General features: G+C 39.2%; 1 protein-coding gene across 5 annotated transcripts; it reads left to right on the top strand.

Annotated features, from left to right (window-relative positions):
- Nucleotides 1-5,854: 5,854 nt before the first annotated feature.
- CDC7 (cell division cycle 7) lies at nucleotides 5,855-22,796 on the top strand. Of its 5 annotated transcripts, none has more exons than XM_053985664.1 (13): nucleotides 6,007-6,467; nucleotides 7,041-7,067; nucleotides 7,426-7,579; nucleotides 9,740-9,823; nucleotides 11,597-11,732; nucleotides 12,366-12,459; nucleotides 12,572-12,714; nucleotides 14,384-14,633; nucleotides 15,180-15,275; nucleotides 16,266-16,444; nucleotides 17,636-17,718; nucleotides 20,527-20,676; nucleotides 21,626-22,796. In XM_053985664.1, exons 2-13 carry the CDS (start codon nucleotides 7,059-7,061, stop codon nucleotides 22,000-22,002), a joined length of 1,755 nt encoding a protein of 584 aa, XP_053841639.1. In that variant the 5' UTR covers nucleotides 6,007-6,467; nucleotides 7,041-7,058; the 3' UTR covers nucleotides 22,003-22,796. The 5 variants fall into 5 exon arrangements, with proteins under 5 accessions (XP_053841641.1, XP_053841639.1, XP_053841637.1 ...); XM_053985662.1 differs by having other exon boundaries at nucleotides 9,737-9,823; XM_053985666.1 differs by lacking the exons at nucleotides 6,007-6,467; nucleotides 7,041-7,067 and adding an exon at nucleotides 5,855-5,908 and having other exon boundaries at nucleotides 9,737-9,823.
- Nucleotides 22,797-23,273: the final 477 nt, after the last annotated feature.

Raw genomic sequence — 23,273 nt, 5'->3', positions numbered from 1 at the left:
GTCCACAGTGACTGTGCAGAGTTTAAAATTTTCAGAACATCCTTTGCCTCTGTGGTTGAGTTATCCAAACCAGGATCCTTCAGGTGGCTGCCTGCCCATTTACATACACTCACAAACTCACTTACCTACCTGGCACATGCTGCTAACAGCAGCACACAACCCAGCACCTCTGCCCAGAGGAGGCATTTTCTCTACCTGCTTCTCCCTGGCATTCCTTATAGTCTTCCTCAGGCACCTTCTTTTATTCAGAATTGTTTCTGTGTGTATGATTAAAAAAACGGTATTAAATTTCTCTGCCTTTCATAGCCATTTCTTGGAACCTAGTGATGGGGACAGGTTTTGTCCATTTTCCAGAAAGTGCCTCTGCCAAGGAGAAATGAATAAAGAAAACAGTATTTCATCTGGATAACCCAGTGTTTCCATTAGAATCGCATAATGTCTAATTATGTACTCCATAAATCTTCATATTTTGTTATGAAGCTCCTAATAACAAAGTCTGATAAATAGATTCTCTCCCCTGGCCACTACCAATTGAGTAGAAAAACTACTTATTTATGAAGCTTTATTAATAAAATCTGAATAATTCAAACAGCTTCTTCAGTGAAGAAACTGCATATTCCTATTTGCATATAAATGAAATGATGCTTTAGTGTCAGAGTGAAGAATTAAATAATATGAATTTTTACAGTGCAGTCCTGACAACCTCATAAATATTATGGTCATAAGTTGCAGTTTCTTAAAAATCTCATTTTATCTTTTATTACAAAAATATGACCAAAGGGCCAAGTCCTACTCATTTTACATGTGTGAGTATTCCCAATGACAACACAATCATTCAGTAAGTGAGGTTACCACATTCAGCCTTATGTCAGCTACTAGAGCAAAACCACAGTGTTATCTACATATCTACTAGGAGACCAGAATCTCTTATTTAACCGTGAGGAAATTCTTGTGTGTTGATAAAATATAAAGAACAACAAAGAAAATTGTAGCTCTACATTCAAAGAGACAATATACAACATGAGGAAAGGAAAAGCACACAGCTAATACACATCAGATGCCAGATTTGCTCTTAGTTACACAGGTACCAGTTTGGCCAAGACAAATATTCCTTTTAGGTGTGAGCAATCACAGAAGCTGCTGCAATTATAAGAACACCTGAATGACTTCAAGTGGACTGTTGCTGCTGAGGAAAACCCAGACCAACTATAGAGAGAGCTGAACTGGATGAAGCACATTTTCATAGAGGTCAAATAAAAGTGAGGGCCATGACACTACATAAGAAACTTCTCAGAGAGGTGTTGTGCAGTCTCAGCAGCTGAGACAAGAAGTGGGTGCCTCCTTAACCTGTCAGCGATATTTTTCCAGCCATAGTGCTGTGTAAGTGGGACAAAATAGTCATATACAGATGAGGCACACATGCAAAGTAAAGTTAACTTGGGGTGGTAGAAGGAAAATAATTATTTATAGATGTTTTGGAAGTTTACAAAGTACAGAAATTTATTTATAAAGTCTAAAGGAGACTATGGGAGTATATATATATAGTGTGATCTGTAAATTACAGGCAAGCGTATTCAACCCTGAACTAAGCCTGCTGTACTCAAACAAAACACAGCCTGTGTTTGCCAGGGAGGCATTGGGTCTCAGTCTGAAGACACCCAAAGCCAAGTAATCAATGATGGCCCTTAACTATTCCAAGGAATACTTATTGTCAGTACTGAACTAAGTACTGAAAATGATTTTATTTTCCTTGATTCCAGCTAGTAGATGTTATTCCTTCTTATTTCAGTCTGGTAGGTTCAAATGTGCCTTACATTCAACGTTCTTTTTGTGCATTTATGTATACAGTTATCGACTCACCTTTCAATCTTTTTGATTCAGTGGGTAAGTTAAGGTTTTTAGTTCTTCAATTACATAACATTTTCTCTAACTCCTGCTCATTCTGTAACTCTTCTCTATACTCACTTTATTTTTTCAGTATCCATCTTGCACTGTGAGCATCAGAACTGTGCACACCATGGCCCAACCAGTCTCAGCACTCTGCACATACAGGTAAAAATTGTTACCATTAACAGCTACACTCTGTGTAAGGTCAAGGTTTGCACAAACCCTTTCTGCTACAGCAAACTCATCAGTTTACTCAGCTTGGCCTTTTTCAACTTTTCCATTGTGTAGGAGAGCCTACATTCCTTATTAGGTATATATCAACAGATTTTACTAAAACCTACTTTGAATGAGACCCAGGTTATAAAAGGTTGAAAATTCCTCTGTCTTTGCCTGAAGTAATTTTTATATCTATTTTTAACTACCTTTAAATAGGCTGTAGAGACTGTTATTGTGGTATGTCTTCTGACACTACAACAATTCTTGATATTTCAGATATAGCTGACAAGAAAATGCTGGCAGAGACAATCACTGGCACATCTGAGTGCATTATTCTAGGGCTGCACTCATCTGCATGTGAGAGCAAAGCTGGCAATCTCAGTTTTCCTGGTTAAGAAATGGAAATTGAAAAACAGAAAAAAGGACTTTAGTCCCATGGTTTTCAAATCAATCTCTTCATGTTAGTGCAAGACTCATGAGTCCTGAATAATTGAATTTGACAGTATTCCTAAAGGGCACAACAGCATGAAGAGATGTGTCTCAACCTGGTGCCAAAGAGAGCAAACTTTTGCCGTAGACTCATATTGCTAACAAAAAGAGTAATTTGAAGTAGGAAAGCACGTGTCATTTAGGCTAATGAAAACTGAATAGTACATTTAACAGTCTCTACTGTCATTAAAAGTGAATTTTGTCTATATTTATATATGTATACTTCTAATACTGATAGAGCAACAACTGCTTTTATTTGCTCATTTCTAAATAGCTTCTGACTTCTAATTCTAAGTTTCTAATTTATGAACAGACGTTCTTGGCAGCAAGGGGATCTCCAGTTAAGGATCTCCTGCCTCTGTTTGTGCTGGATACAATTCGTCAATTACCTTCCTGGATCTTACTTATTGTGTTTCTAAGGCTGGAGGACAGCACAAACACAGAGAGGCTTCTAGTTTAATTGACCTAGGAAGTGGTTAATAGATGTGCTCTAGTGTCAGCACAGATTCTTTTAGGCCTGTCAGCAGACAGAAAAAGTTTGATTCAGCAGCAGATTCTGGCAGCAGCGGATGCAATCACACTGCAATGTTTGGATCCTTTCTTGGCAAGCTCCCAGATGTGGGTTTTGGCGATTGCTTGTCAGCCAGAGGGAACATTCTGCATGGGCCTGGCTCGTCATTTGGCTTCTCATCCTTCATTTCCAGCCTAGAGATAAAGCCGCAAGAGAAGGCAGTGCAGCAGTTTGGCTCACAGAGCATTGGATGTGCTGCTTTGTTTGTCATTTTTAGTTGATGCAATTTCTTCTCTTTCCTTCTGAGAAGCTCCTGCTGTAGTGCAGGGTTGCAGCTGGATGCTCAGTGTTGAATGAGAAGATGGAGCCTTCTCTGCCCGACGAGTGAACAAGGAGTTTCTGCTTATCCAAGCCAACAGCAAAGAGGGAGTGTCTCATGCAACAGCAAAGGCACAGAAGCTGTGCAGATGCAAAGCAGAAGCTATACCTTTACTTTTTCTAAATTAATTCAAAATAGAGCAAAAACAAGCTAAAGGTACTTAAGCAAGTACTGAGGAAAGAGAGTGGAAATGGCACATATAATCGATCTCTCTCCTGTAAAGATGTACATGCAGAAAAACATCGACGAAGAGGCGACTTTTGAGAAGATATGAGAAGAGTCATATCCAATTTGACTTAACTTCCTCCTAAAACAGAGAAGAAAAAGGTAAAAAGTCATACATGAAGGCAAGCAACAAGGCCAGCATTTCTGGTAGGCTAAAAAGAGTGGGGCAATAAATTAAGAAACAGTATGAGATTATACTGTAAGGCCAGTTATGCTTATGGGAACAAAAAATATATAAATTTGACATGATAGAGAACCAGAATCACTAGAAGGATGACATGAGGGAGCACGACATATTTGGATCAATAAGAAAGGAGGAAATGGAGAGGAGCTAATGATCAAGCTAGATAAATGACCTGAGTCTAAATGAAAATAATTTTAGGTGTTGAAACCAAGATAAATTGAGACATTGCAGGGAAAGAAACCACAGCTAGACAGGGTCTTGATAAGAAGATATAAAGAAAGCAGATTTCTTGCTGTGTGAAAGTGCAAGTGAAGTGATGAGGAGGAAGTTAGTCTGGATATGACTGACAGAGAAGTGCCAATAATGGGAGCTGTACAGAAATGGTGGTGATTTGGTATTCCACATGAGGGCAACTCCAAGGCAGGGAGGCCAAGGAAGTTGGATGAAACTTCGACCTGGCCAGGAGGCAGCAGAGCTAAGTATGCAACCTGTAAATAATCAGCAGCTATTTTGCAAGTATTAATTGGCAAATAGAATTCCTGGTTCAACAGTATTCAGAAATGGCTGTAGGTAAGATTGTCCCAAGAGGTTAATTTAGAATGATGTTGCATGTCATTAGCACTAGGACAAACCTGCACTCATGAATGCTTAGGGTGCCCTTTGAACTTCTGTAAGTGGATATAAGAACAAACAGAATTTGGCCTACGTTATTTTGTCATTATACCTCATTTAATTAATGTTTGGTATAATCTGCTTTTAAATACAGTCACACTTAACTGAAATTATTAAAGTGGCATACTTAACTTCACTTAATCTCAAACTGCTACACTGACTTCTTAGAGCCCTAAACAGAAACTGCAAATGAGAACTGTTGGAAAAGAAAAAAACCCACATATCAAACCAAAACCTGCTAAAACCAACAAAGCAGCTCAGCAACTCATCTCAGCACCCTCCTTCTAAAATGTGTAATAGGAAGCACAACTTAACAAAAGTGGTGGAACCTGTTTCTGCATTTAACGCTTTGTTAACCCAAGTACAGCTTGTTATAAGGTAAATCCAAGCTAGAACATTGCCTTGGGAACTTTGATGACCCCAGGCTTTCTTGTTATTTACCAAGGGCTGCAGTTACAGATCTCTGCCTGAAATATGCAATAGACAAGATTATTTTGGTTCATATTCTAGTGAACAAGAGACTTATGAATTATCAAGTGCAGTGGAGCTACACTTCAACAAGAGCAGTATTATTTTGTCTTTAAAAAAAGAAGAAATATTGACCAAAAATAGGTAATACACAAGAAGTGCTAAATTCTTTCATTTACAAACAAACTGCATTAGTTTCAATAAAATCCAACTACTCCAAACGTCAGGAAACCTTACAGTGAAGAGTTCCAATAGCTCCTCTAAGTTTCCTAGTCCTGCTCACTGCTGGTCAGCAGTTACAGCCCAGACCGGAGCCAGGATGCGAATTTAATGTTGTATTCTGTTCGATCCTTTTGGCTGTGTAATCAGGCAGTGAGGCAGAGCTGCAAGCCAAGCTGTTCCCCCGTTACAGTGGCGTAGGTGGAGCCATTCCTTGGCCTCTGGGACATTGGACTGGATTTATAGCGCAGCTATAGAGAGCAAGAATTTACTGGACACTTGGGGTTGGGTTGTTTCGCAATAACCACACGTAGAAAGCGTACAAGTCTAAGGGACGAATGTGGCTCTGGGGGCCCAGCGCACGGCGGGCAGCGCCGGTCCCGGAGCGGGGCCGGGCTCCGGGGGCTCCGGGGGCTCCGGGGGCTCCGGGGGCTCCGGGGGCTCCGGGGGCTCCGGGGGCTCCGGGGGCTCCGGGGGCTCCGGGGGCTCCGCGCGCCGCCCGGGCCCCGCCCCTCCGCCCGGCCAATGGCGGCGCGCCCTTCCCCGCCCGGCGCCGCCATTGGCCGGGGCCGCGGCTTCCGCCGAGGGCCGGGATTGGCGGCGGCGCGCGGGCGCGAAAGGCGGCGGCAGCAAAACCCCGGCGCGCGCCGGTGTCCCCGTGAGTGTCCGTCCGCGCGCGTCCCCCGCTCCCCCCTTCCCTCCATCCCCCCTCCCACCCTCCATCCCCCCCCTTCCATCCCTCCTCCCTCTCGCTCGTGCCGCCCCGGGACCCGGCCCGGCCCGGCCCGGCCCGCTCGTCCGGGGGTCCCCGCTCCGCGCACCCTCCGCCCCTCAGAGCCCGCGATCCCCGCGGGGGCGGCTCCCCTGCCCGGCCGGAGTGGAGCTGAGTGACGGCTCCACGCGGGGAGCCGCAGGGCCCGAGCCCCAGGGCCGATGGGGAAGCCGGCGGTGTGCGCTTGGCCCCGGGCCCCGCTGGCGGGGTCTGTCCCGTAAGGGCAGTGACGAGCTGGGGCTGTTCCCGCTCTGCGTGGCCCTGGTGACATCAGCAGTGCGCACGGGGGCTTGGCTGTGTGACGGCTCTTGCTCGCTGTAGCAGGGGCTGTTCTGTCCCAGCCTGTGTTAGCTTGCAGTCCCTGTGCTGCCGCTGAGGCCGCGGTGGTGCCCGTTCGGAACAGGCTGATCTGCCTACTCACCACTAGCAGAGGGAGTGCCTACCTGTGAGAGATTAGAACCGTCTCTAATCGCGTTCCAGTAGTGTCCAAGTTCTCTCCACCAAAGCTCCCGCAAAAAAAAAACGGGGCTCGAAAGAGACGGCTCCTGCCTCTTGTCCGTGTTGTTACACAAGGATGACAGACTAAAGGCGGCTCCAATTCTTTGGGGACAAAATATATTTCTGGCTCCATAGCTGAAACAGATTAATCCTTTCATCAGGAGTTTTTCAGAATTTGTGTCCCCCGCGTGGAAAAGTTCATCCAGATCTCTAAAGATTTAGCATACTAACAAGGAGGGAAGGTTTTTGAATGGAACCCGTCTTGAGTAACTGTAAGAGCTGCTGCTTCCAGGCTCATTTATCACTAGTTGTTCTGCCCTGGAAGTCCTTGCCACTGTTTTGCTTCCAAAAAGGGATTATCAGGGTTTTTTTTGGATTGTACAGTATTAGTGGACTTTACTAGTTCACAGTTTTATGTAGTGTTTCCAAGATTTGGGAAGAAGCATTTCAAAATAAGCATGTTCTATTTTTCTTGTGGTGGGAGGGCAATGAATAATTATGTTTTGTTGAATTTACCTAGGAGGGAGAGATCTGTCATATGGAGAAGGTATTTTTTTCTCTTATACTTTCTTTCAGTCCTTCTGACTTTCTATAGCTTGTGCAGTGCAACTATTTCTGTGTACATCTGTTCCTTGCCTTTCAAAGCAAACTTTAGGGAAAAGACAATACTTTAGTGTGAATGAGGAAACATGAGAGATGAAAATCAGCTGTATTTAAGCTTATCCTGCAGTATTCCTTCCCTCCCCCCCCATCCTCATTGCTTTACTGGTTTACTGTTTCACTGGGATGCTGGGTGGCATTTTCTTTTAGGTAGCACAGAGGAACTCCTCAGACTCCCTAAATCTCATCTCAGGAACTGAGTGCAGGGCTAGGAAGTGTCTTACCAGATATACTTGCTCCCCCAGGTGTCCAGAAGTGGCCCTCGAAGTCTTGGATTTTTTTTTTTACTTGAGACTTGTTTTGTGATGGAGACGGTGTTGAAGTCTCCCTGTGATGAACAGCACCCTCAGCAGGCTGAAGACTTCCACGGGAATCTTGAGCAGAACAGCAAGCTTTCAGGTATGTGCTGAAACAGGCATTGTGAACATTGCATTTTGTTGCTGACATGCTGCTTCATCACTTAGGGAAATTTCAGTATTGATTATAAGCCTGTCTGTATATGATTTTGTTAAACCTACTATTAATATATTACAAATCATGTTATTATAAGAGGATACCAGAATGAAAAAAAAGTCAGCCCTTGAGAATAAAACTGAGCAGACAAGTGCACAAACCCAGTATTTTGCCTTTTAACCTATAATCACCAGCCTTATGCTTCAATATCTTTAGATGTGTTTATGTTTATAAAACCACTCTTCTTGTTTTTCTTGTAGAAGCTGAACTAAGAACTGAAAGAGGTTTTGTTGGTTGTTTCTGAGTCTCTTTGTGTACCTGAGTCTCCACTTTCTGTACAGTGCTTGCTCAGAAATCCCTGATAGTCAGCCAGTTTATAGATATAATGGCTTCTGATTTTTAAAAAAAACATAATCCTCTCTCAGGCTCCTGCACATCCATGTCCAGATTGATGCTGAACAGTGTTTGTATTGCTTTGCAAATAGGAGAAGAAATCACTTTAAAATCTGCTCACAGAAAATGCTGGCTAATATTATTAATATTATTACTCTGATGGCACAATGACTTTGTTCTCTGTACCCAGCTGAGGATTCAGGCCCCCAGGACAGGCCAGGTGATGTTTACACTGCTGTCCTTCAACAAGGACAATCACTGACTTTTCCCAGCACTCCTCTCTTTCACACAAACCAGCTCTATTGAGCTCCTAAATGCTGTCAGTGCCTTGGGTAGGCACTGCAGCCTCTGCCACCCTGCTTGAAGTGGTCTGACAGCTTTAACTTTCTCCAGGGAGGAATCTGAATTCAGTGTTGGATAAAATGGAGTATCTGGCAGTTGTTGAGTTAGTGCTCCATGGTTGTTAGTATATACCTTAGGATTTTTTCATTCCTGAAATATTTCACAAAATGTCTTAAAATAATTTGAAGAAGCAGAGAGAACAACATAAAGGGAAAAAAAGGAATGTAAATGGAGAGTTAAGTGAGGCAGAGGATTCAGTTCTCAGAAGCATTTTTAGTATGTTAGTTTTTGTGAAAAAAAAATTAAATTGAAAGTTAACAATGACTTGAAGTACTAGCTGATTTATGGGGTTTTTAGCAGGAAGAAGGTGTTCTTCAGACAGTTTTTGTTGTTGTTTAAAGTAAGCTACATAGAAGGCTAGGGATGCATGCTAATCCATGCTTTGATTCTAGCATATCTGTGATTTTTAAACAAAAAAGTCTTATTGCTTATGACTTACTGCCCTGGTGAAACATGGTCGATTTTTACATATACAATGCATTACAATTTGTCTGTTTATGCTAAATTTATTTTGTTATTTACTTTTAGGATGAAAAATGTACACACATTTGATTGACTTTTCACAAATACCAGTTTGTGCTTAGTTCTGTATACTAAAATATTCTTTACCCCTGCTTCAGAGAAATTAGTCACAGCTTCTACACAATTGATAGCTTCAAAAGAAGTGAATTCTTCTGTGGGGTACAGAAAAGGCTTGAACAACAAGGATCTGTAAACTGAATGGAAAACTACATGATTTTTTTTTAAATAATACAGTGTAGCATCCTTGTTGTGCCATCTAGTGATTGCAGCATGAAGTGCAGCAGCCAAAATGCAGAGCAAACATGGGTTTGGTGCCAACTATTTTAAGTAACAATGGCAAAAATTGCATTACCAATCTTAAAAATATCTAAAAAATACTGCTTTTTCTGCATTTGTGATTTGCATCTGATGGATTTGCACCTGTGCTTAGAGAAACAACTGTTATAGTTTTGCCTTTTGTCAATTGCTCTTGCAAATCCCATGTAAACATTTAGTGATGAGCTGTAGGTGTCCTATGAACCAGGCAGCTTTTGCCCTCTCAGAATCTGCTGTCAGATAAGTAAAAAAAAAAAAAAGTTTAAATGCTGCAGCTTAGAAAGGAGTGTGATAAAGAACAGCAATATCAAGTATCCACATGGTAATGTCAACAGGATAGGATTGTGATGTTTTTTCCTCTGTGTATGTGAATCCACAGTCCTATGAAGTGTAATTTGTAATCTCCAAAATAGATCAGATATTGAATCAAGTAATAAAATTCCTAACTTCTTTTCCCCATTCTTCCCACAGCAGGAGTAAAAAAAGATATTGAAAAACTTTATGAAGCAGTGCCACAGCTTGTAAATGTGTTTAAAATAAAGGAAAAAATCGGGGAAGGTAAATGTTTCATTTTATCTTGCTTGGAGTTAAGATTTCTTTTGGCATTTCTGACTTAAAAAGTGTAAATCTAAGATCCCAATATACACAATTTAAGCCAAATGTCTTTTTTTGACTTATTACATTGTCTCTAGGAATTCTAATATGTTTCTGAGCACATAGCTGTATTAAATTAAGTAGGAACACTTTAAACATATTTTTTTTTTAAATCTTGTATATTTAAGCCTTTAAAAAAAAACAGCATTCCAATTTTGGCAATTAAATTTTTTTGATGTAGATTTAAATAAATAGTCTTTAAAATCCATTCATTTTCTCCCTTACATGAGAAATCTACTTATGTGTAGCTGTGTTCTAAAATACTTAATTGGTGTTCCTTAAATTAGCTTTGTTTCCACTACAATCTCTTGGGCAGAAATGGATAAGGAAACTGAAAGGTTGGAGCTGCTTTACTTAGAAAATGAACAACTTTTTATCTTTGAAGATTTATGGTATCAAATTTTAGAATGCTTGTGTTCACCTTCAACAAGACAGTATTGTAAATACCTTAAATTAGTGTCAGGCATGACTATAAATAAATTCAGGTACTTCTGACTGTGAGATTTCAGCACTTTTTTAGATGCCTAAGAGTTTTTATTTCAAAAACCACCAAACTACTTAAAAACCCCCAGCTCCATTCCCCACAGGAATGTAAAATAAAAAAAAAATACTTTTACCTATCATAAAAAAGATAGTGTAATTAAACAAAATTTCTGGTTATGAATAATACTCTGATTTTAATCTTGGGAGCAAACAATCTTTTAAAAAATACCATTTGCAGTACAATAGCATTATGAGAAAACAAGCTTCAACTTAGGATTCCACTCTGGAATCACTTTCATTTTAGCAGTTCTCACCACCAAAAATAATATCTTAAGTCAAATTTGGTAACCCTTGTTGCTGCAATCAATTCTGTTGAAGGTATGGGTCTCCAGGTTGTTTGGGATTTTTTTTTTTTTATGCTTGCATGAAGTATTTAGGTTTTGCTGGCATTTTGATGTATGTTTGCACTCAGACTGTTGAGCCAGCATGATGCAAACACATTACTTAAAATGTAATCAAAAGTAATTTCTATTCTTTATTCATATGGAAGAACACTTCAACTTGTATATTCAGATATCTCAGATAATTAGGATAAATTAACCTCCTAAGAGGCTTATTGGGATATCCTTAAAATTAAATGGCTGGGTAAGCTTATCATCCAGGCTGAATACTCCCTTTCTCAAGCAAGTGTATCACATTGGATGTGGTAAAATGCTCTGGGCAAATAAACAGTGCAGTAACACATCATGTGGGAAGCCTTACTTTATAGATAAGGTAGAGAATTAAGGAAAATGTAGCAATTTCAGAAGTGCTTTGAATAGCACTGGCAGTGCTTTCCAGATTAGCATTATATAGTCCTCTTACATTGTAGGGAGAGGAGTTAGATGTCAGATGAAAGTAAGCAACCTAAACAAGAAAGCAAATCAAAGATAGGAAATTTACATTCAAAGAGCACTGTGTCCCAGGCAAGTTAGACAGTGTTATATTTGCATTTTTACTGACACAAAAAACTTGTATACAAGATCAGTATATTCAGTAGTAGAAAAAAGGAACTGGATTTTTCTTTTCTAGAATCTGCTTTTGATGTAGTATCAAGTGTACTGCAGGATTGTGAACAGTTAGATCACTTCTGTAAAAATCTGCATTGACCTAATTAAAAATGTTGAAGATGGTGTTTTTCTCCTTTGTTTACAGGTACTTTTAGTTCTGTGTACTTGGCTACAGCACAGCTACAAGCAGGATATGAGGAAAAAATGGCTCTGAAGCACTTGATTCCAACCAGCCACCCTCTGCGAATAGCTGCTGAACTTCAGTGCCTCACAGTGGCAGGGTACATAAACAAAAAGATTATGATTTTCATAACTGCTGAACGTTGTCTCACTGTTTTGTATTTATTTAAGTTTTGATTTGTTTTTAACCACACGTGTATATTATTTTTATTGAGAGCAAATAACAAAAGGAGTGTCTTACCTGTAATGGATGCCCTTTGCTGCTAGTCTCAGTTTGGAGGGGTGCTCTGTTTACCAGCTGAGAAATTCCATTATATATCTTTGTGGTAACTAAGTTCCAGTTCTGAAATGCTTGGAAAAAAGGATCACTTTATTAGAAAGTGTGGTTTAGGAACAGATACTTGTTGGCAGAGTGTGCTGAATAGCACTTTCTTAAAGTAGTAGGATCATGAAAGTTAGGGCCTGTATTAATTGCAGTGGTAACTACAAACCACAGCCCCCCAGATAATCTGTAGAGTTCTATTCCAAACTGCAGACTGGAGCATAAAATGGAGTTCAAATGGAACGTAGCAGTGAGCAGCAAGAGCACAAGTACTGATTGCTGATAAGACTGCTGTCAAAATATAAATTAGAATTATAAAAGAAAGGCTGACTGAAGTTTTAATTTTGAAGAAATAAAGGAAAATAAACATCCATCTTCTGCTCTTTGTTCAGTAATACTACTTTTCTTCTAGGGGACAAGATAATGTTATGGGAGTTAAATACTGCTTTAGGAAAAATGATCACGTTGTTATTGTTATGCCATATCTGGAGCATGAATCCTTCTTGGTGAGTCTCAGACTTTTGATACGGAGTAAAACATTTAATTAAAAGTAGATGCATAGTTATTCTATAAATATTCTATGATTCTATAAATTACAGTATCCAAATATTCTTTCAGGACATTTTGAATTCCCTTTCCTTTGAAGAAGTGAGGGAATACATGTTTAATCTGTTTAAAGCGTTGAGGCGCATTCATCACTTCGGTATTGTTCACCGTGACGTCAAGCCCAGCAACTTCCTCTACAACAGGCAGCTAAAAAAGTGAGTCTGGCCATACTGTGATCTCATCTGGGGATGTGTGCCTTGGCAGAACAGAATCAATTAGGCTTTCAGGCTTCTTTCCTTACAGCTCCATAACATGTGCTTAAATAATAAAGCTAAAAATGCGGTGTTTTATTTGTAACATTCTTCTTTCGCTGTTAAGGGACTTAAGAAGGGAAGGATTTTTTTTTTTACTTAATGTAGTATCTACTTCATAGAGTGACAAATACCTGATAAAATGAAGATTTTACTACTGAGTAAAAGTGCTACATTTTCAAATAAGAATGAGAAGAATAAAATATGGGTTTTTTTTAAATAAGAAAGTTAATTGTAACTTGTGGTGCATAGAATGATCCTTGTACATTTTTAATAGTGGATAGAGTAAAACTGATACAGGTAAGATAGCTGGCTTTGGGCTGTTTTCACCTTACATTGAATTAATGTTTATAACTAGTAGGGTTGGCTCTTTTGCCTGCAAGTTACAAAATTTAAAGATTATAAAAAGTGAGGTACTGCTTCTTTGTGAAGAGCTGAAATGGACAGAATGTTTCAGCGCAAGCAGTCCTATAGCTGTATTTGTTAGCATTGTGCTTGTAAAGTTGAGACACTGAGGTGTTGGAGTGTGTCCAAAGCAAAGCACTGAGAGGAGGTTGTAGTAGGATGCACATCCCCAAGTAAAAATCATGATAGGAAACAGCCTCAAGTTGCACCAGGGAAGCTTTAGGTTCAATATTAGAAAAAAGTTTATCAGGCATTGGAATGGGCTGCCCAGGGAAGTGGTTGAGTCACCATCCCTGGAGGAATTTAAAAGACCTGTAGATCCAGCACATAGGGACATGGTTTTGTGGGACTTGGCAGAGTGGGGTTAACAGTTGGACTGGATTTTAAAGGTCTTTTCCAGCCTAAATGTTTCTGTGAGTCTGTGCAGTAAAGGTTTCTAGGGGAGATTTGATTGCATTTTGCCAAACCGCAGGCTTAAAAGTTTGAGAAATACTGTTTTGGTTTTTTTTAATCTGTCAAAATGAACATGTACTGTCATTCTGCTCTTACAGCATTTTTTGGAGCCTTAATCTCTACTTGCTGATTAGAGGCGTGGAGTTGAGTTTGAGACCCAGGGACATCTCTGGATTATCTCTGTACTGGTTGTAGCAAAAAATAATTCTTTTAGAGACAGATCTGAAGTGTGAACTAATGTAGTCTTGCCTGTTTGAAGACTAAAGTAAATTCCAGTAGTATTTGCCAGAACTCTGTCAAAACCTTAAGCACTGTTGGTCTGGTTTGTCTTCACTGCTACCTTTGGCCTCTGCCCGTGGGAATCCTGCAAGAGTCAAGTCTCTTGTACATCACTGCTGGCTGAAGGTTCAGGGCTGTAGGATTAGAAGAACTTCAGAAAGAAGTTGCTGGAAATACTTTAACACCTTTGGAGGAAGGATGCACTTGATAAGATTTTGGGACTAGAAACAATGAACAATGATGTAGGGTGAAAACATTGAGGAGATAGGCAAGATGGATCAGTAGGAGGAGAAGGAAGAAAATAGGACTGTGATGCTGGCAACAGTACAGATAAGCAACATTGAATAAAATGTGAAAGAAAGATAAATGAGTAATGAATAGTAAATTGAATGACTAATAGACTTTGTGACTCCTGATTCTGAATTTGTCTTTTCAGGTATGCCTTGGTAGATTTTGGCTTGGCACAAGGAACCCCTGATACGAAAATTGAGCTTCTTAAAACTGCCCACTCTGAAGACCAGCAGGGAAGTTTCTTGCAAACTAATCCCATTGTAACCTTGGGAAACGGGCTTTCTGTCAGTGTCACAGCACCTAAACAGATAGCTCAACAGTCGGCCTCAAAAGCAGCTGACAGAAGGTCCAGCTCACTTTCAAAAGTACAGATGAAACAAGGAAGAGGAGGAAAGGTTCTCAGTCTCTTTCATTAATGCCATTGTATATGTTGAATGTGTTCCTTCATCCAACAGGGGGAGATGCAGTACTTGCACAGAAGCTGAGCCTGCAAAGCAGCACACTGTTCATGTCTAAGGAGCTTCTTCTACATAACTGTTGGCTTCATCATTATCTGTTAGATGTAATGCAGTGCTGAAGGCTGTATAAACCCTAACATGAGTTACTATTTAGACAGCCTTAAATCCTTTTTAGAGATATGGATGGGGAAACTCCTCCCCAAGCCAATAATCATTCACCTATGTTTAGTTACTAGTTGCATAACAAGTGCAGTACAGACTACACTTGGATTGTCTTGGGGCACTTCAGAGGTGTGATTGGTTTTGTAAACATGTTTGCTGGTCTGTCTAGACTGTGTTTCTTCATCCACAGTACCCTGATGCCTGAAAATTACTTACATGCAGCTGTTCTTGTTTTATGACACTTCACACTTTGTTTTGAACTATCATTACCCAGATGCCCGTTAAACAGGATCCTTATTGTCCTTTTTGTTGGTCTTGTAGGAGGATTCTGTGCACCATTCTGTCCAGCGCTCCGTCTTCGGAGAGAGGAATTTCAATGTCTATAGCTCCACATACCAGGAGAACTCAAGCACAAAAGTAAGAAGCATTGACTCATCAGTAGGATCAATCTGCTGCATATTTGAAAAAGTATAGAACTGGTTGTTCTGTAAGACTGAGCACTACTCCAGGATGCTGTGGAACTAAAAGGTTTTGAGCAGACTATTAAATGTGTCTTTCCTGAAAGGCTCAAAGAATTTTTAATTTCTGTTTCAATCCCTTTTGAAGCTCTTAAACAAGGAGTTCTGTAGCTGTCTCCCTAGCTGATCTTGTTTGGATGCTGTTAATCTTTTTTCCTATACATCTATCTGTGCAGCTAATCATAGAATCACAAAATAAAGGGAGTTGGAAGGGACCCATGAGGATCATAGAGTCCAACTCCTGGCCCTGCACAGGACACCCCAGGAGCTATACTGTGTGCCTGAGAGCCTTGTCCAAACACTTCTGGAGCTCTGTCAGGCTGGTGCTGTGACCACTGCCCTGGGGAGCTGTTCCTGGGCTAGACCACTCCCTACTTACCTCGTGAAATTTTTAAAAAAATATTTTGCAGTTGAAGCTGAGGATAAACCTTGTAACTATTTTTTTGTAATTAGTATTTAATATGACAAGGGAGAAACCCCAACCAAAAAGAGGGTTTGGTTTATGGTATTTTATTGTAGAACTGGAGTTCGTGTCTGTGTGTTGCTGTGTCATTTTATATTCTTTTTTTTATTCTCATGTTGAACCAAAAAAAAATCTTGAAACACTATATACTAGCTTGAAAAATACTTGTCTTGTAGCTTCAGAATATCTAATATATTTTGGTTTTTTGGTAAACACTGAAAATGTCTTCTGAAGGGGAAGAAGTCAGGCTATCTAGAAATTCCAGTGTCTGTTTTATAGTAGTTTTGATACTGTTAAAGAGGTTTGCTGTCTCTTCTAAAATTCTTCTTGTTCATCAGCACCTGTTAAGTCAGTATTTTAGGAACTGTCCTATCTATATGTAAACTTCTTAAATATGTCACCTTCTCTAAAATATCTCCATTGCAGCTCATAAAACAACCAAAGATGATAGATGTTTCATCTAGAAAGTTAGTAACAAAGAAGAAGATTATTTCTACCAAAACTGTGAGCAATGGGGCAGCCAGGAAAGCTGCCAGTGGTTGCCCTTTAAACGTGCTCTGTGATTGTTATGCAACGGACAGAGTTTGCAGTGTTTGCCTTTCAAGGTAATTTGCTTTGATAATGTTGTAAAATTGTCTGCTCTGTTGTCAAGCAAAGTCAGAAACTTAGATTTACTAGACTGCTGATTTAGTAAGTGAAAGATAGTATTTAATCTCTGCAGCCCTTAAAACACTGAGTATGCTCTTTTTAAACAAAAATAGTTCATGGAATTCATGGATTAGTTCACTGCTCTCTGCAGCTAGAAACATTCACTGGTCATTATTTTCTTGTTGTGTTTATTTACCTACACGTGTTGTAGAAAATCACTTGAGTTAATTACAACACTTAGAAAAGTGTTTTAAATTCTGTCATTTAATAGTTATCTAATAGGCCTAAATTATAGCAACAGTTAGGATTCTGGAAATCATGAAACGTAGAATAAAAAGGAAGCATGACTGTTTTGTATCTGTTCATCTAAAAAACTAAGAGAATCACAGAATGGTTTGGGTTGGAAGGAACCTTAATGGTCATCTTTTTCCAAACCCCCTGCCATGGGCAGGGGCAGCTCCCACTAGACCAGGCTGCTCCAAGCCACATCCTTCCTGGCTTTGAGCACTGCCAGGGATGGGCTTCCACAGCTTCTCTGGGCAACCTGTTCCAGTGCCTCATGTTGGAGAATCTTAGTAGCTGAGTTAAACTCCATCCCTCTGCAGGTAGTTCTGGTTATGAGCTACTATTGCCTTTTATCCACACACGATCTTTTAAATAATGATAACCTCACACCTTTTAGTTAATCTAACAAAAAGTAAATTCTTGGCAACACTCAGAGCCACACTTAGTTTGCTCTGCACTAACACAAAGCCATAGCATCCACATTCAAGAATCTCATATACTTTTTGCCTCAACTTCAAAGTTTCCCATGAAAACAAGCCTTTAACAAAAATGACACTTCTCGTAGATGAAACTAAGAAAAGGTGATTGTGAATTAAGTATGCAATAAGTATTTTTCTGGTATTATCTTATGCTAGATAATATAATTAAAATAGAATAGAATAGATAATAAGGCTATTACATGTGTATCTTATGATTTCATGCTAGATAAGATGCTTCAAACCTCTGTAAAACTTGAATAAAACAGGGTTAGGTCGCTTACACATCTTACACAAGTATATTCTAAAAATAATAATAAGTATTATTAGATCTAGAGCTTACTTATCAACTTTTATATTCTAAATATATTTGTCTCTTATTACAAGGCGTCAGCAAGTGGCTCCCAGGGCAGGAACACCTGGATTCAGAGCACCAGAAGTATTAACAAAGTGCCCCACTCAGACCACAGGTACTGCCCAACAGATGCAAACAAATGGCTTTTTTCACCTTTTCATCCTTCTCATTTATGCATATTTTGTTGTCTTTTCTAATGCTTTTCAAGTATTTCCTGATTTTAATTAAAAGTTTGTTATTCAGAGGAAGAACAATTCAGGAATGTTTTTCCTGTGTTTGAAACTTGAATATGTCTTCATTAATTTGAGAGGTAGTGCCATGTGCAGGAGTTGAATACAATGTATTTTAAAAGACAAAAGAATTTTTTATGAAGTTTCTTGGCTTATTTGTTCAAGAAAAATCTTGAATAAATCTTGGGGAGAGAGAACATTTTTTAGCCTTTTCTAGGAAAGTTGCAACATATGCTGCTATAGCAGGCATAATTAATGGTGTAATTGCAAATGTGTTCTAGAAAGCATTATTTTATGATTTTTTATCATATTTTTACTTTTTGCTAGTGGTTTAAGTAGCTGGTGTGTAAATGTTGTCATTTTTTGAAATAAAATTTTAATTTCCCTGTGTTAAAATTCAGTTAATGAGATTCAGTGGTTTGGGTAAATATTGAGGAAGGGCAGACGGATGTTATGACGGTGCAAGAAAAGTGGGAGAGGTTGTGCCTACCTGCAGGATGGAGAACCAATAGAAGCAAAGTTACCCATTAAATATTTGGCATATGGCCAGGAGTTCTGACTTAGAAAAAAATTCACGTATTCTCAAAAACTGGATTTAAAATATAAGGGTTTAGCCTTTTTTTTTAATAGCTTTTGAGAAAGTTGTCAATTTTCAGTAGAGTATGTAAACACACTCAGAATTAACAATATATTTGATCAGGTTATGCCTGGATAGCTTACTGCTGTTTGAAACAACATGTGTGCTGTGGGTAGGACTGGGATTTCAAAGGTATGGCAGCTTGTTTGGAGTTCTTGTGCCTGTGCTGTAACACAAGCACAGCCAGCTTTATGGGCTAGCAGGCATCCAGAAATCAAGGACAAGTTTAGACAATCTCTGAATCTGTCTAGACAGAATTGAGGCAGAAAGAAGACATACCTAGGAAATCTTGGACGCATGCTGGTGTTAAGCAGGCTTTCAGATGGTTCTCTAGGGTAATGAGATTACAGAAAGTAGGGGTAAATCTAGACACCCTTGGGTGTGGCACAGGCATCCCTGGACTGAGTCAGTGGTGCTGAGCTCCTGCAGTATGTCAACAAAGGCCTTAATTAGAACTGGGTACACTAATACTCATTTTTATGATACCATGTTTTATTTGAACTAGCGAGTCTTACAGTCAACTTTCATTTGGGGCTGCTGGAGTCACCTCCTTGTACTCCTGCCCCTCTTACTCCTGGTTTTGGCCTCTGTGCTGGCACCAGGTTACTGGCTGAATCCAGCTGACTCTACCCAGAGCTACTATAGCACATCTGATCCAGGTTCACAGTGCTGGGACTACAACCCAAACTCCCAAGCTGAGGCTATGCAGGTCCAGTTATACTTTCCCTTGGTTTGTTCCCCTTTCCTCACTAGCTGGATAACACTAGACAAAAGCATAGGGAGGAATCATGATTTTGATGTCATTCCACAAGATCTTGCACTCTGCTATGATCACAGCTCTACCACAATTGTGGGGCCAGGATTTACTGCCCACTCAGATGGATAAAGACTTATAATTTCAGCAAGAGTTACATGATTAAACCTTTTCAAAGGTCTTGACCTTGATTACTCCAGCTTACCCAACCACATCCTCAGGGGGATGCATGGCCCCTCAAACAGATAGTATTACTGTACACTGTTGGAAAAATGATACTAAAACTTTTTTACAGGAACTGTGCAGAAGGCTGAAAACCTTTCCACTGTAAATTGTGCCAATTGATTAACTTGGATTTTTATTTTTTAATAAAAGACATAAAATCTGGTTTTGCAACTAAAGTCAACCTAATACCTTTTTTCCAAATCAAAGTCCTGTGCTGAGTGTTTCTAATTAAAATGTCCAAATTAATTACTGCCTATTTTGCTACTTAGTTTTTTCAATAGCACTAGGATGAATATGCCTCTATTTCCCAACTGTTAATTTTTCTTTCTGGAGTTTGAGATCCTTCAGACTCTCTCCTTCACTTTCCTTGCCATCTCTTAAAATGTGCACCTTAGTGAGCCAAAAAAATTATGGCAGACAGGTATTCCAGTACTGAAGTTTCCATCAGGCTTTGGCCTCTATCCCCAGAGTACTCTCTGTACTTTTCATAACACAATGAAAGTGATAAATAACTTTGAACAATTACTGTTTTTAAACTGCCTATCTTGTCAAGTGAGTTCATATTAGAGAAGAACAAAGTTCATCATAAGATAAATTTCTTAGTACTGCCTACCTGTGCCAGCTTCAATTCCAAAAAAATTGTTTCACAAATATTTTTGAGTTGTTTTTTATTTATAACCCTTATATAAGGGGTCATAAACCTTATATAAGGGTTTCTTCATAGAAAGAAAAGTTAAATGTATATCAAACCAGCCATTTCATTTGCCCCTTCTCATCTTCCCAAGTAAAACAACTTCAAACATTGTTTTGGTTCACTTTAAGTTTAGTAAGTTAGTGGAATTACTCCTGTGAAAAAAAACTCCCTCTGCATTGAAGTAGGAAACTATTCTTCAATCTAATTACAGAAATTTCCACTCTTATCTGAAGTATTATCTATGTGACCAAAGTCAAGAAGTACTTCAGAACATAACTTTTGCTGATAGAAACTTTTCAGAACATAATTTATTTTTAAAGTTGAGATTTTGTTTGTGATGAAATTATGAGTTTAGTTGTTAATAAATTTGCTTTCCTTTGCAGCAATAGACATGTGGTCTGCAGGAATCATATTCCTTTCTCTGCTCAGTGGACGGTATCCATTTTTCAAAGCAAGTGATGATTTAACGGCTTTGGCACAAATCATGACAGTTCGTGGATCCAGAGAGACCATTCAGGCTGCTAGAACTTTTGGTATGCAAACCTTAGTTATGGGGGAAGGGGGGGAAAATGTTACTTAATACTGTGATATACAATCAAATTTTTTTGGTGTAAATAAATATATTTTTAGGTTTGAGAGTAATTTTGGAAGTAAATCACATTCTTGAAGTCTGTATTGACAGACTTTTAAGACAGTTTTTTGTTTTTCTATCTTTTACAATGTGTGCATGGGGTACTTTGTCATAGTTTTCCCAGCCTGTCTACTGCCTTTCACTAAGTCAGGGCTACTTGAGGTGAAGTATGCCAACGAAATGTTTCCTACTGGCATTTGGTTAGAATTCTTGAGACAGTGTTTCTATTTCTATAAAATTTGGCCTGGAGGCTTAAGTCAATGTGACTTAAAATTTAGGTGATGTAAACCTTACTTTTGCCCCCACCCCTTCTCCCAAAAGACCTAGTAATAGAAACAAACAAACAAGCTAAAAACACAATACCCAACAGCTGGCCTGTTTAAAAAAGACACAATCACCACAAAACACAAAATATCCAAATAACCTTTCCCCTAATTGCTTGCAGGCTAAATGCTGCAGCACTTGCTACCTGGACATGTAACTGCCAGCATCAATTTTCATTCTCCAGACAGAGGGGTAAAAATCAGGGTATTTAACTGTCTTCAGTTCTGTTAAAATGACAGTGAAATGCAAAAAGTTGGTGTACAGGGTGGCTGACAGTCTGTCACTTCACATAACCCAGAGCTCTTTGTTCTGAGCAGAATTGAGATGATGACCCCTTTTGACTTTCAGGGGCTGCTTCTGTAACAGCAGGGCTGGTGTGGGGGGCTGGATTTGGTTCTTTGACAGATTTGGGATGGTTTTCTTTCATGCCGGTTATAATTTGAGACATGAGGTTTCTCTGAAACAAAAGTTACAGTTGCATAGAAAGTATAATAAAATGTGGCTTCCTGTATAACTTTTTTCCATAGGAAAATCAGTTGTGTGTACCCAAGTTGTCCCAGCTCAAAACCTACGAACCCTCTGTGAAAAGCTGAGAGGAACAAATAGCAGCTGTAAGAGATCTCAGGGGGAAGGGCCCAGCAGGTCTGACAACAACACAGCTTTGTCAGTTGCAACAGACAAACCCTGTGCTCCTGAGACACTTGGAAAACAAGTTCAGCACTTAGAGAGTTTTCAGGAAGGTGATGGTGCTTTGGAAATGAAGGCAGCTGACATGAAAGGATGGGATCAGGTTCCTGATGAAGCATATGACCTACTTGATAAGCTACTAGACTTAAACCCTGCAACAAGAATAACTGCAAAAGAGGCTTTGCTGCATCCTTTTTTTAAAGACATAAGGCTCTGAGAAGATAACTTACTTTGCTATTCTTTTCATATGTTTTGTGTGGAAATGAAATACTGAGGCAGTTTTACCTTGTTGCCCTCAACATTTACACTCATTGAAATAACGTCACACTGTGCTCAGAACTACTGAAATTTTGTCCTGTACAGTTAGACTGCAAATGTCAGTTTAAGAAATACTCGCAGATGAAAAAGTTACATAAACATCACTAACATGGTCTTATCCTAAGACACTTCTGAAAGGTTATTGCTGTGCATACCTGTTCTCTAAGAAAGTTAACTTTGATCAAAAACAAAAAAGAAAAAAGAGTTTCATAAGCTCTGTGCTTAATTCTTGAGATATTAAAATTTACAAGTTTGCCTTAAGGTATGAAATAAGAAAGTGTTTGAGTGACTTTTTTCTGTACTTGAATATCTCTGCTTTGTTCCTGTTTGGTACATGGGGACTGAAAATGGAACAAAGTGTATTCATTTTTTTCAGACTATTTTCAGAGAACAGTATTACTTTGGGAGTGTTGCTAGAGGAAAGGCCAGGTGCTGCAGATTATATCATCAAAAGAAAAGCATAACTTTTAAAAGTACATTTTTGTTCCTGTCCGGCCTTTGCTACTTAGGAAATAGTAATAAATGCAGTTACTCATTTTACATGTTTCCTCAGTGCCATGGGTGACTGTCAATATGCCACAGCTGCTGCCTTCAAGGATGTCTTGAGTGCCAGGCATAGGTTTGATTTGTTATGGAAACTGATTTCTTAAAAAATACCTGTTCAATAAATGATTTGGTTTTATAACTTCAGAAGCTTGTCTAGAGATGCTTCTATAAAAGTCAGGTAAAGTTTTCCTGTGGGATGTTTCTGTTCAGGGAGTCTTCCACACTGATTTCCTGCATAAATTCTTCAGTAATAGAAGACACTTTGGATAGCTCTAGTGTGTATGGCTGTTATAGTGGAACTATCCTAATTATCAAGGAACTCTTACCACAGAGTTAGCTAGCTATTGTCTGGTCCTAAGGAGGAAAATCCCATATCTTCAATGTGCAAAGTAAGGTACATCATGTTCAATGGAAGTTTCTCTAAACCCCTTGATGATTCTGGAGACTGAAACATAATACAGTGTTTTTCCATGTACATTTCTTGAGATGCTGATGGAGTTGCTGTAAGAGGTTCTGGCCCATTCTGAGAAAAGATTGCTACTTTGAAAATTCTTGTAAAAGCCTTCTCATATGAGTTGATAGTGCAAAGATCCTGACCAGGACTGGGGCTGAAGAGACAAGATT

Source organism: Vidua macroura, chromosome 9 (assembly GCF_024509145.1).
Source record: "Vidua macroura isolate BioBank_ID:100142 chromosome 9, ASM2450914v1, whole genome shotgun sequence".
NCBI classification, from domain to species: Eukaryota; Metazoa; Chordata; class Aves; order Passeriformes; family Viduidae; genus Vidua; species Vidua macroura.
This window is presented reverse-complemented; position numbering and strand designations above follow the sequence as displayed.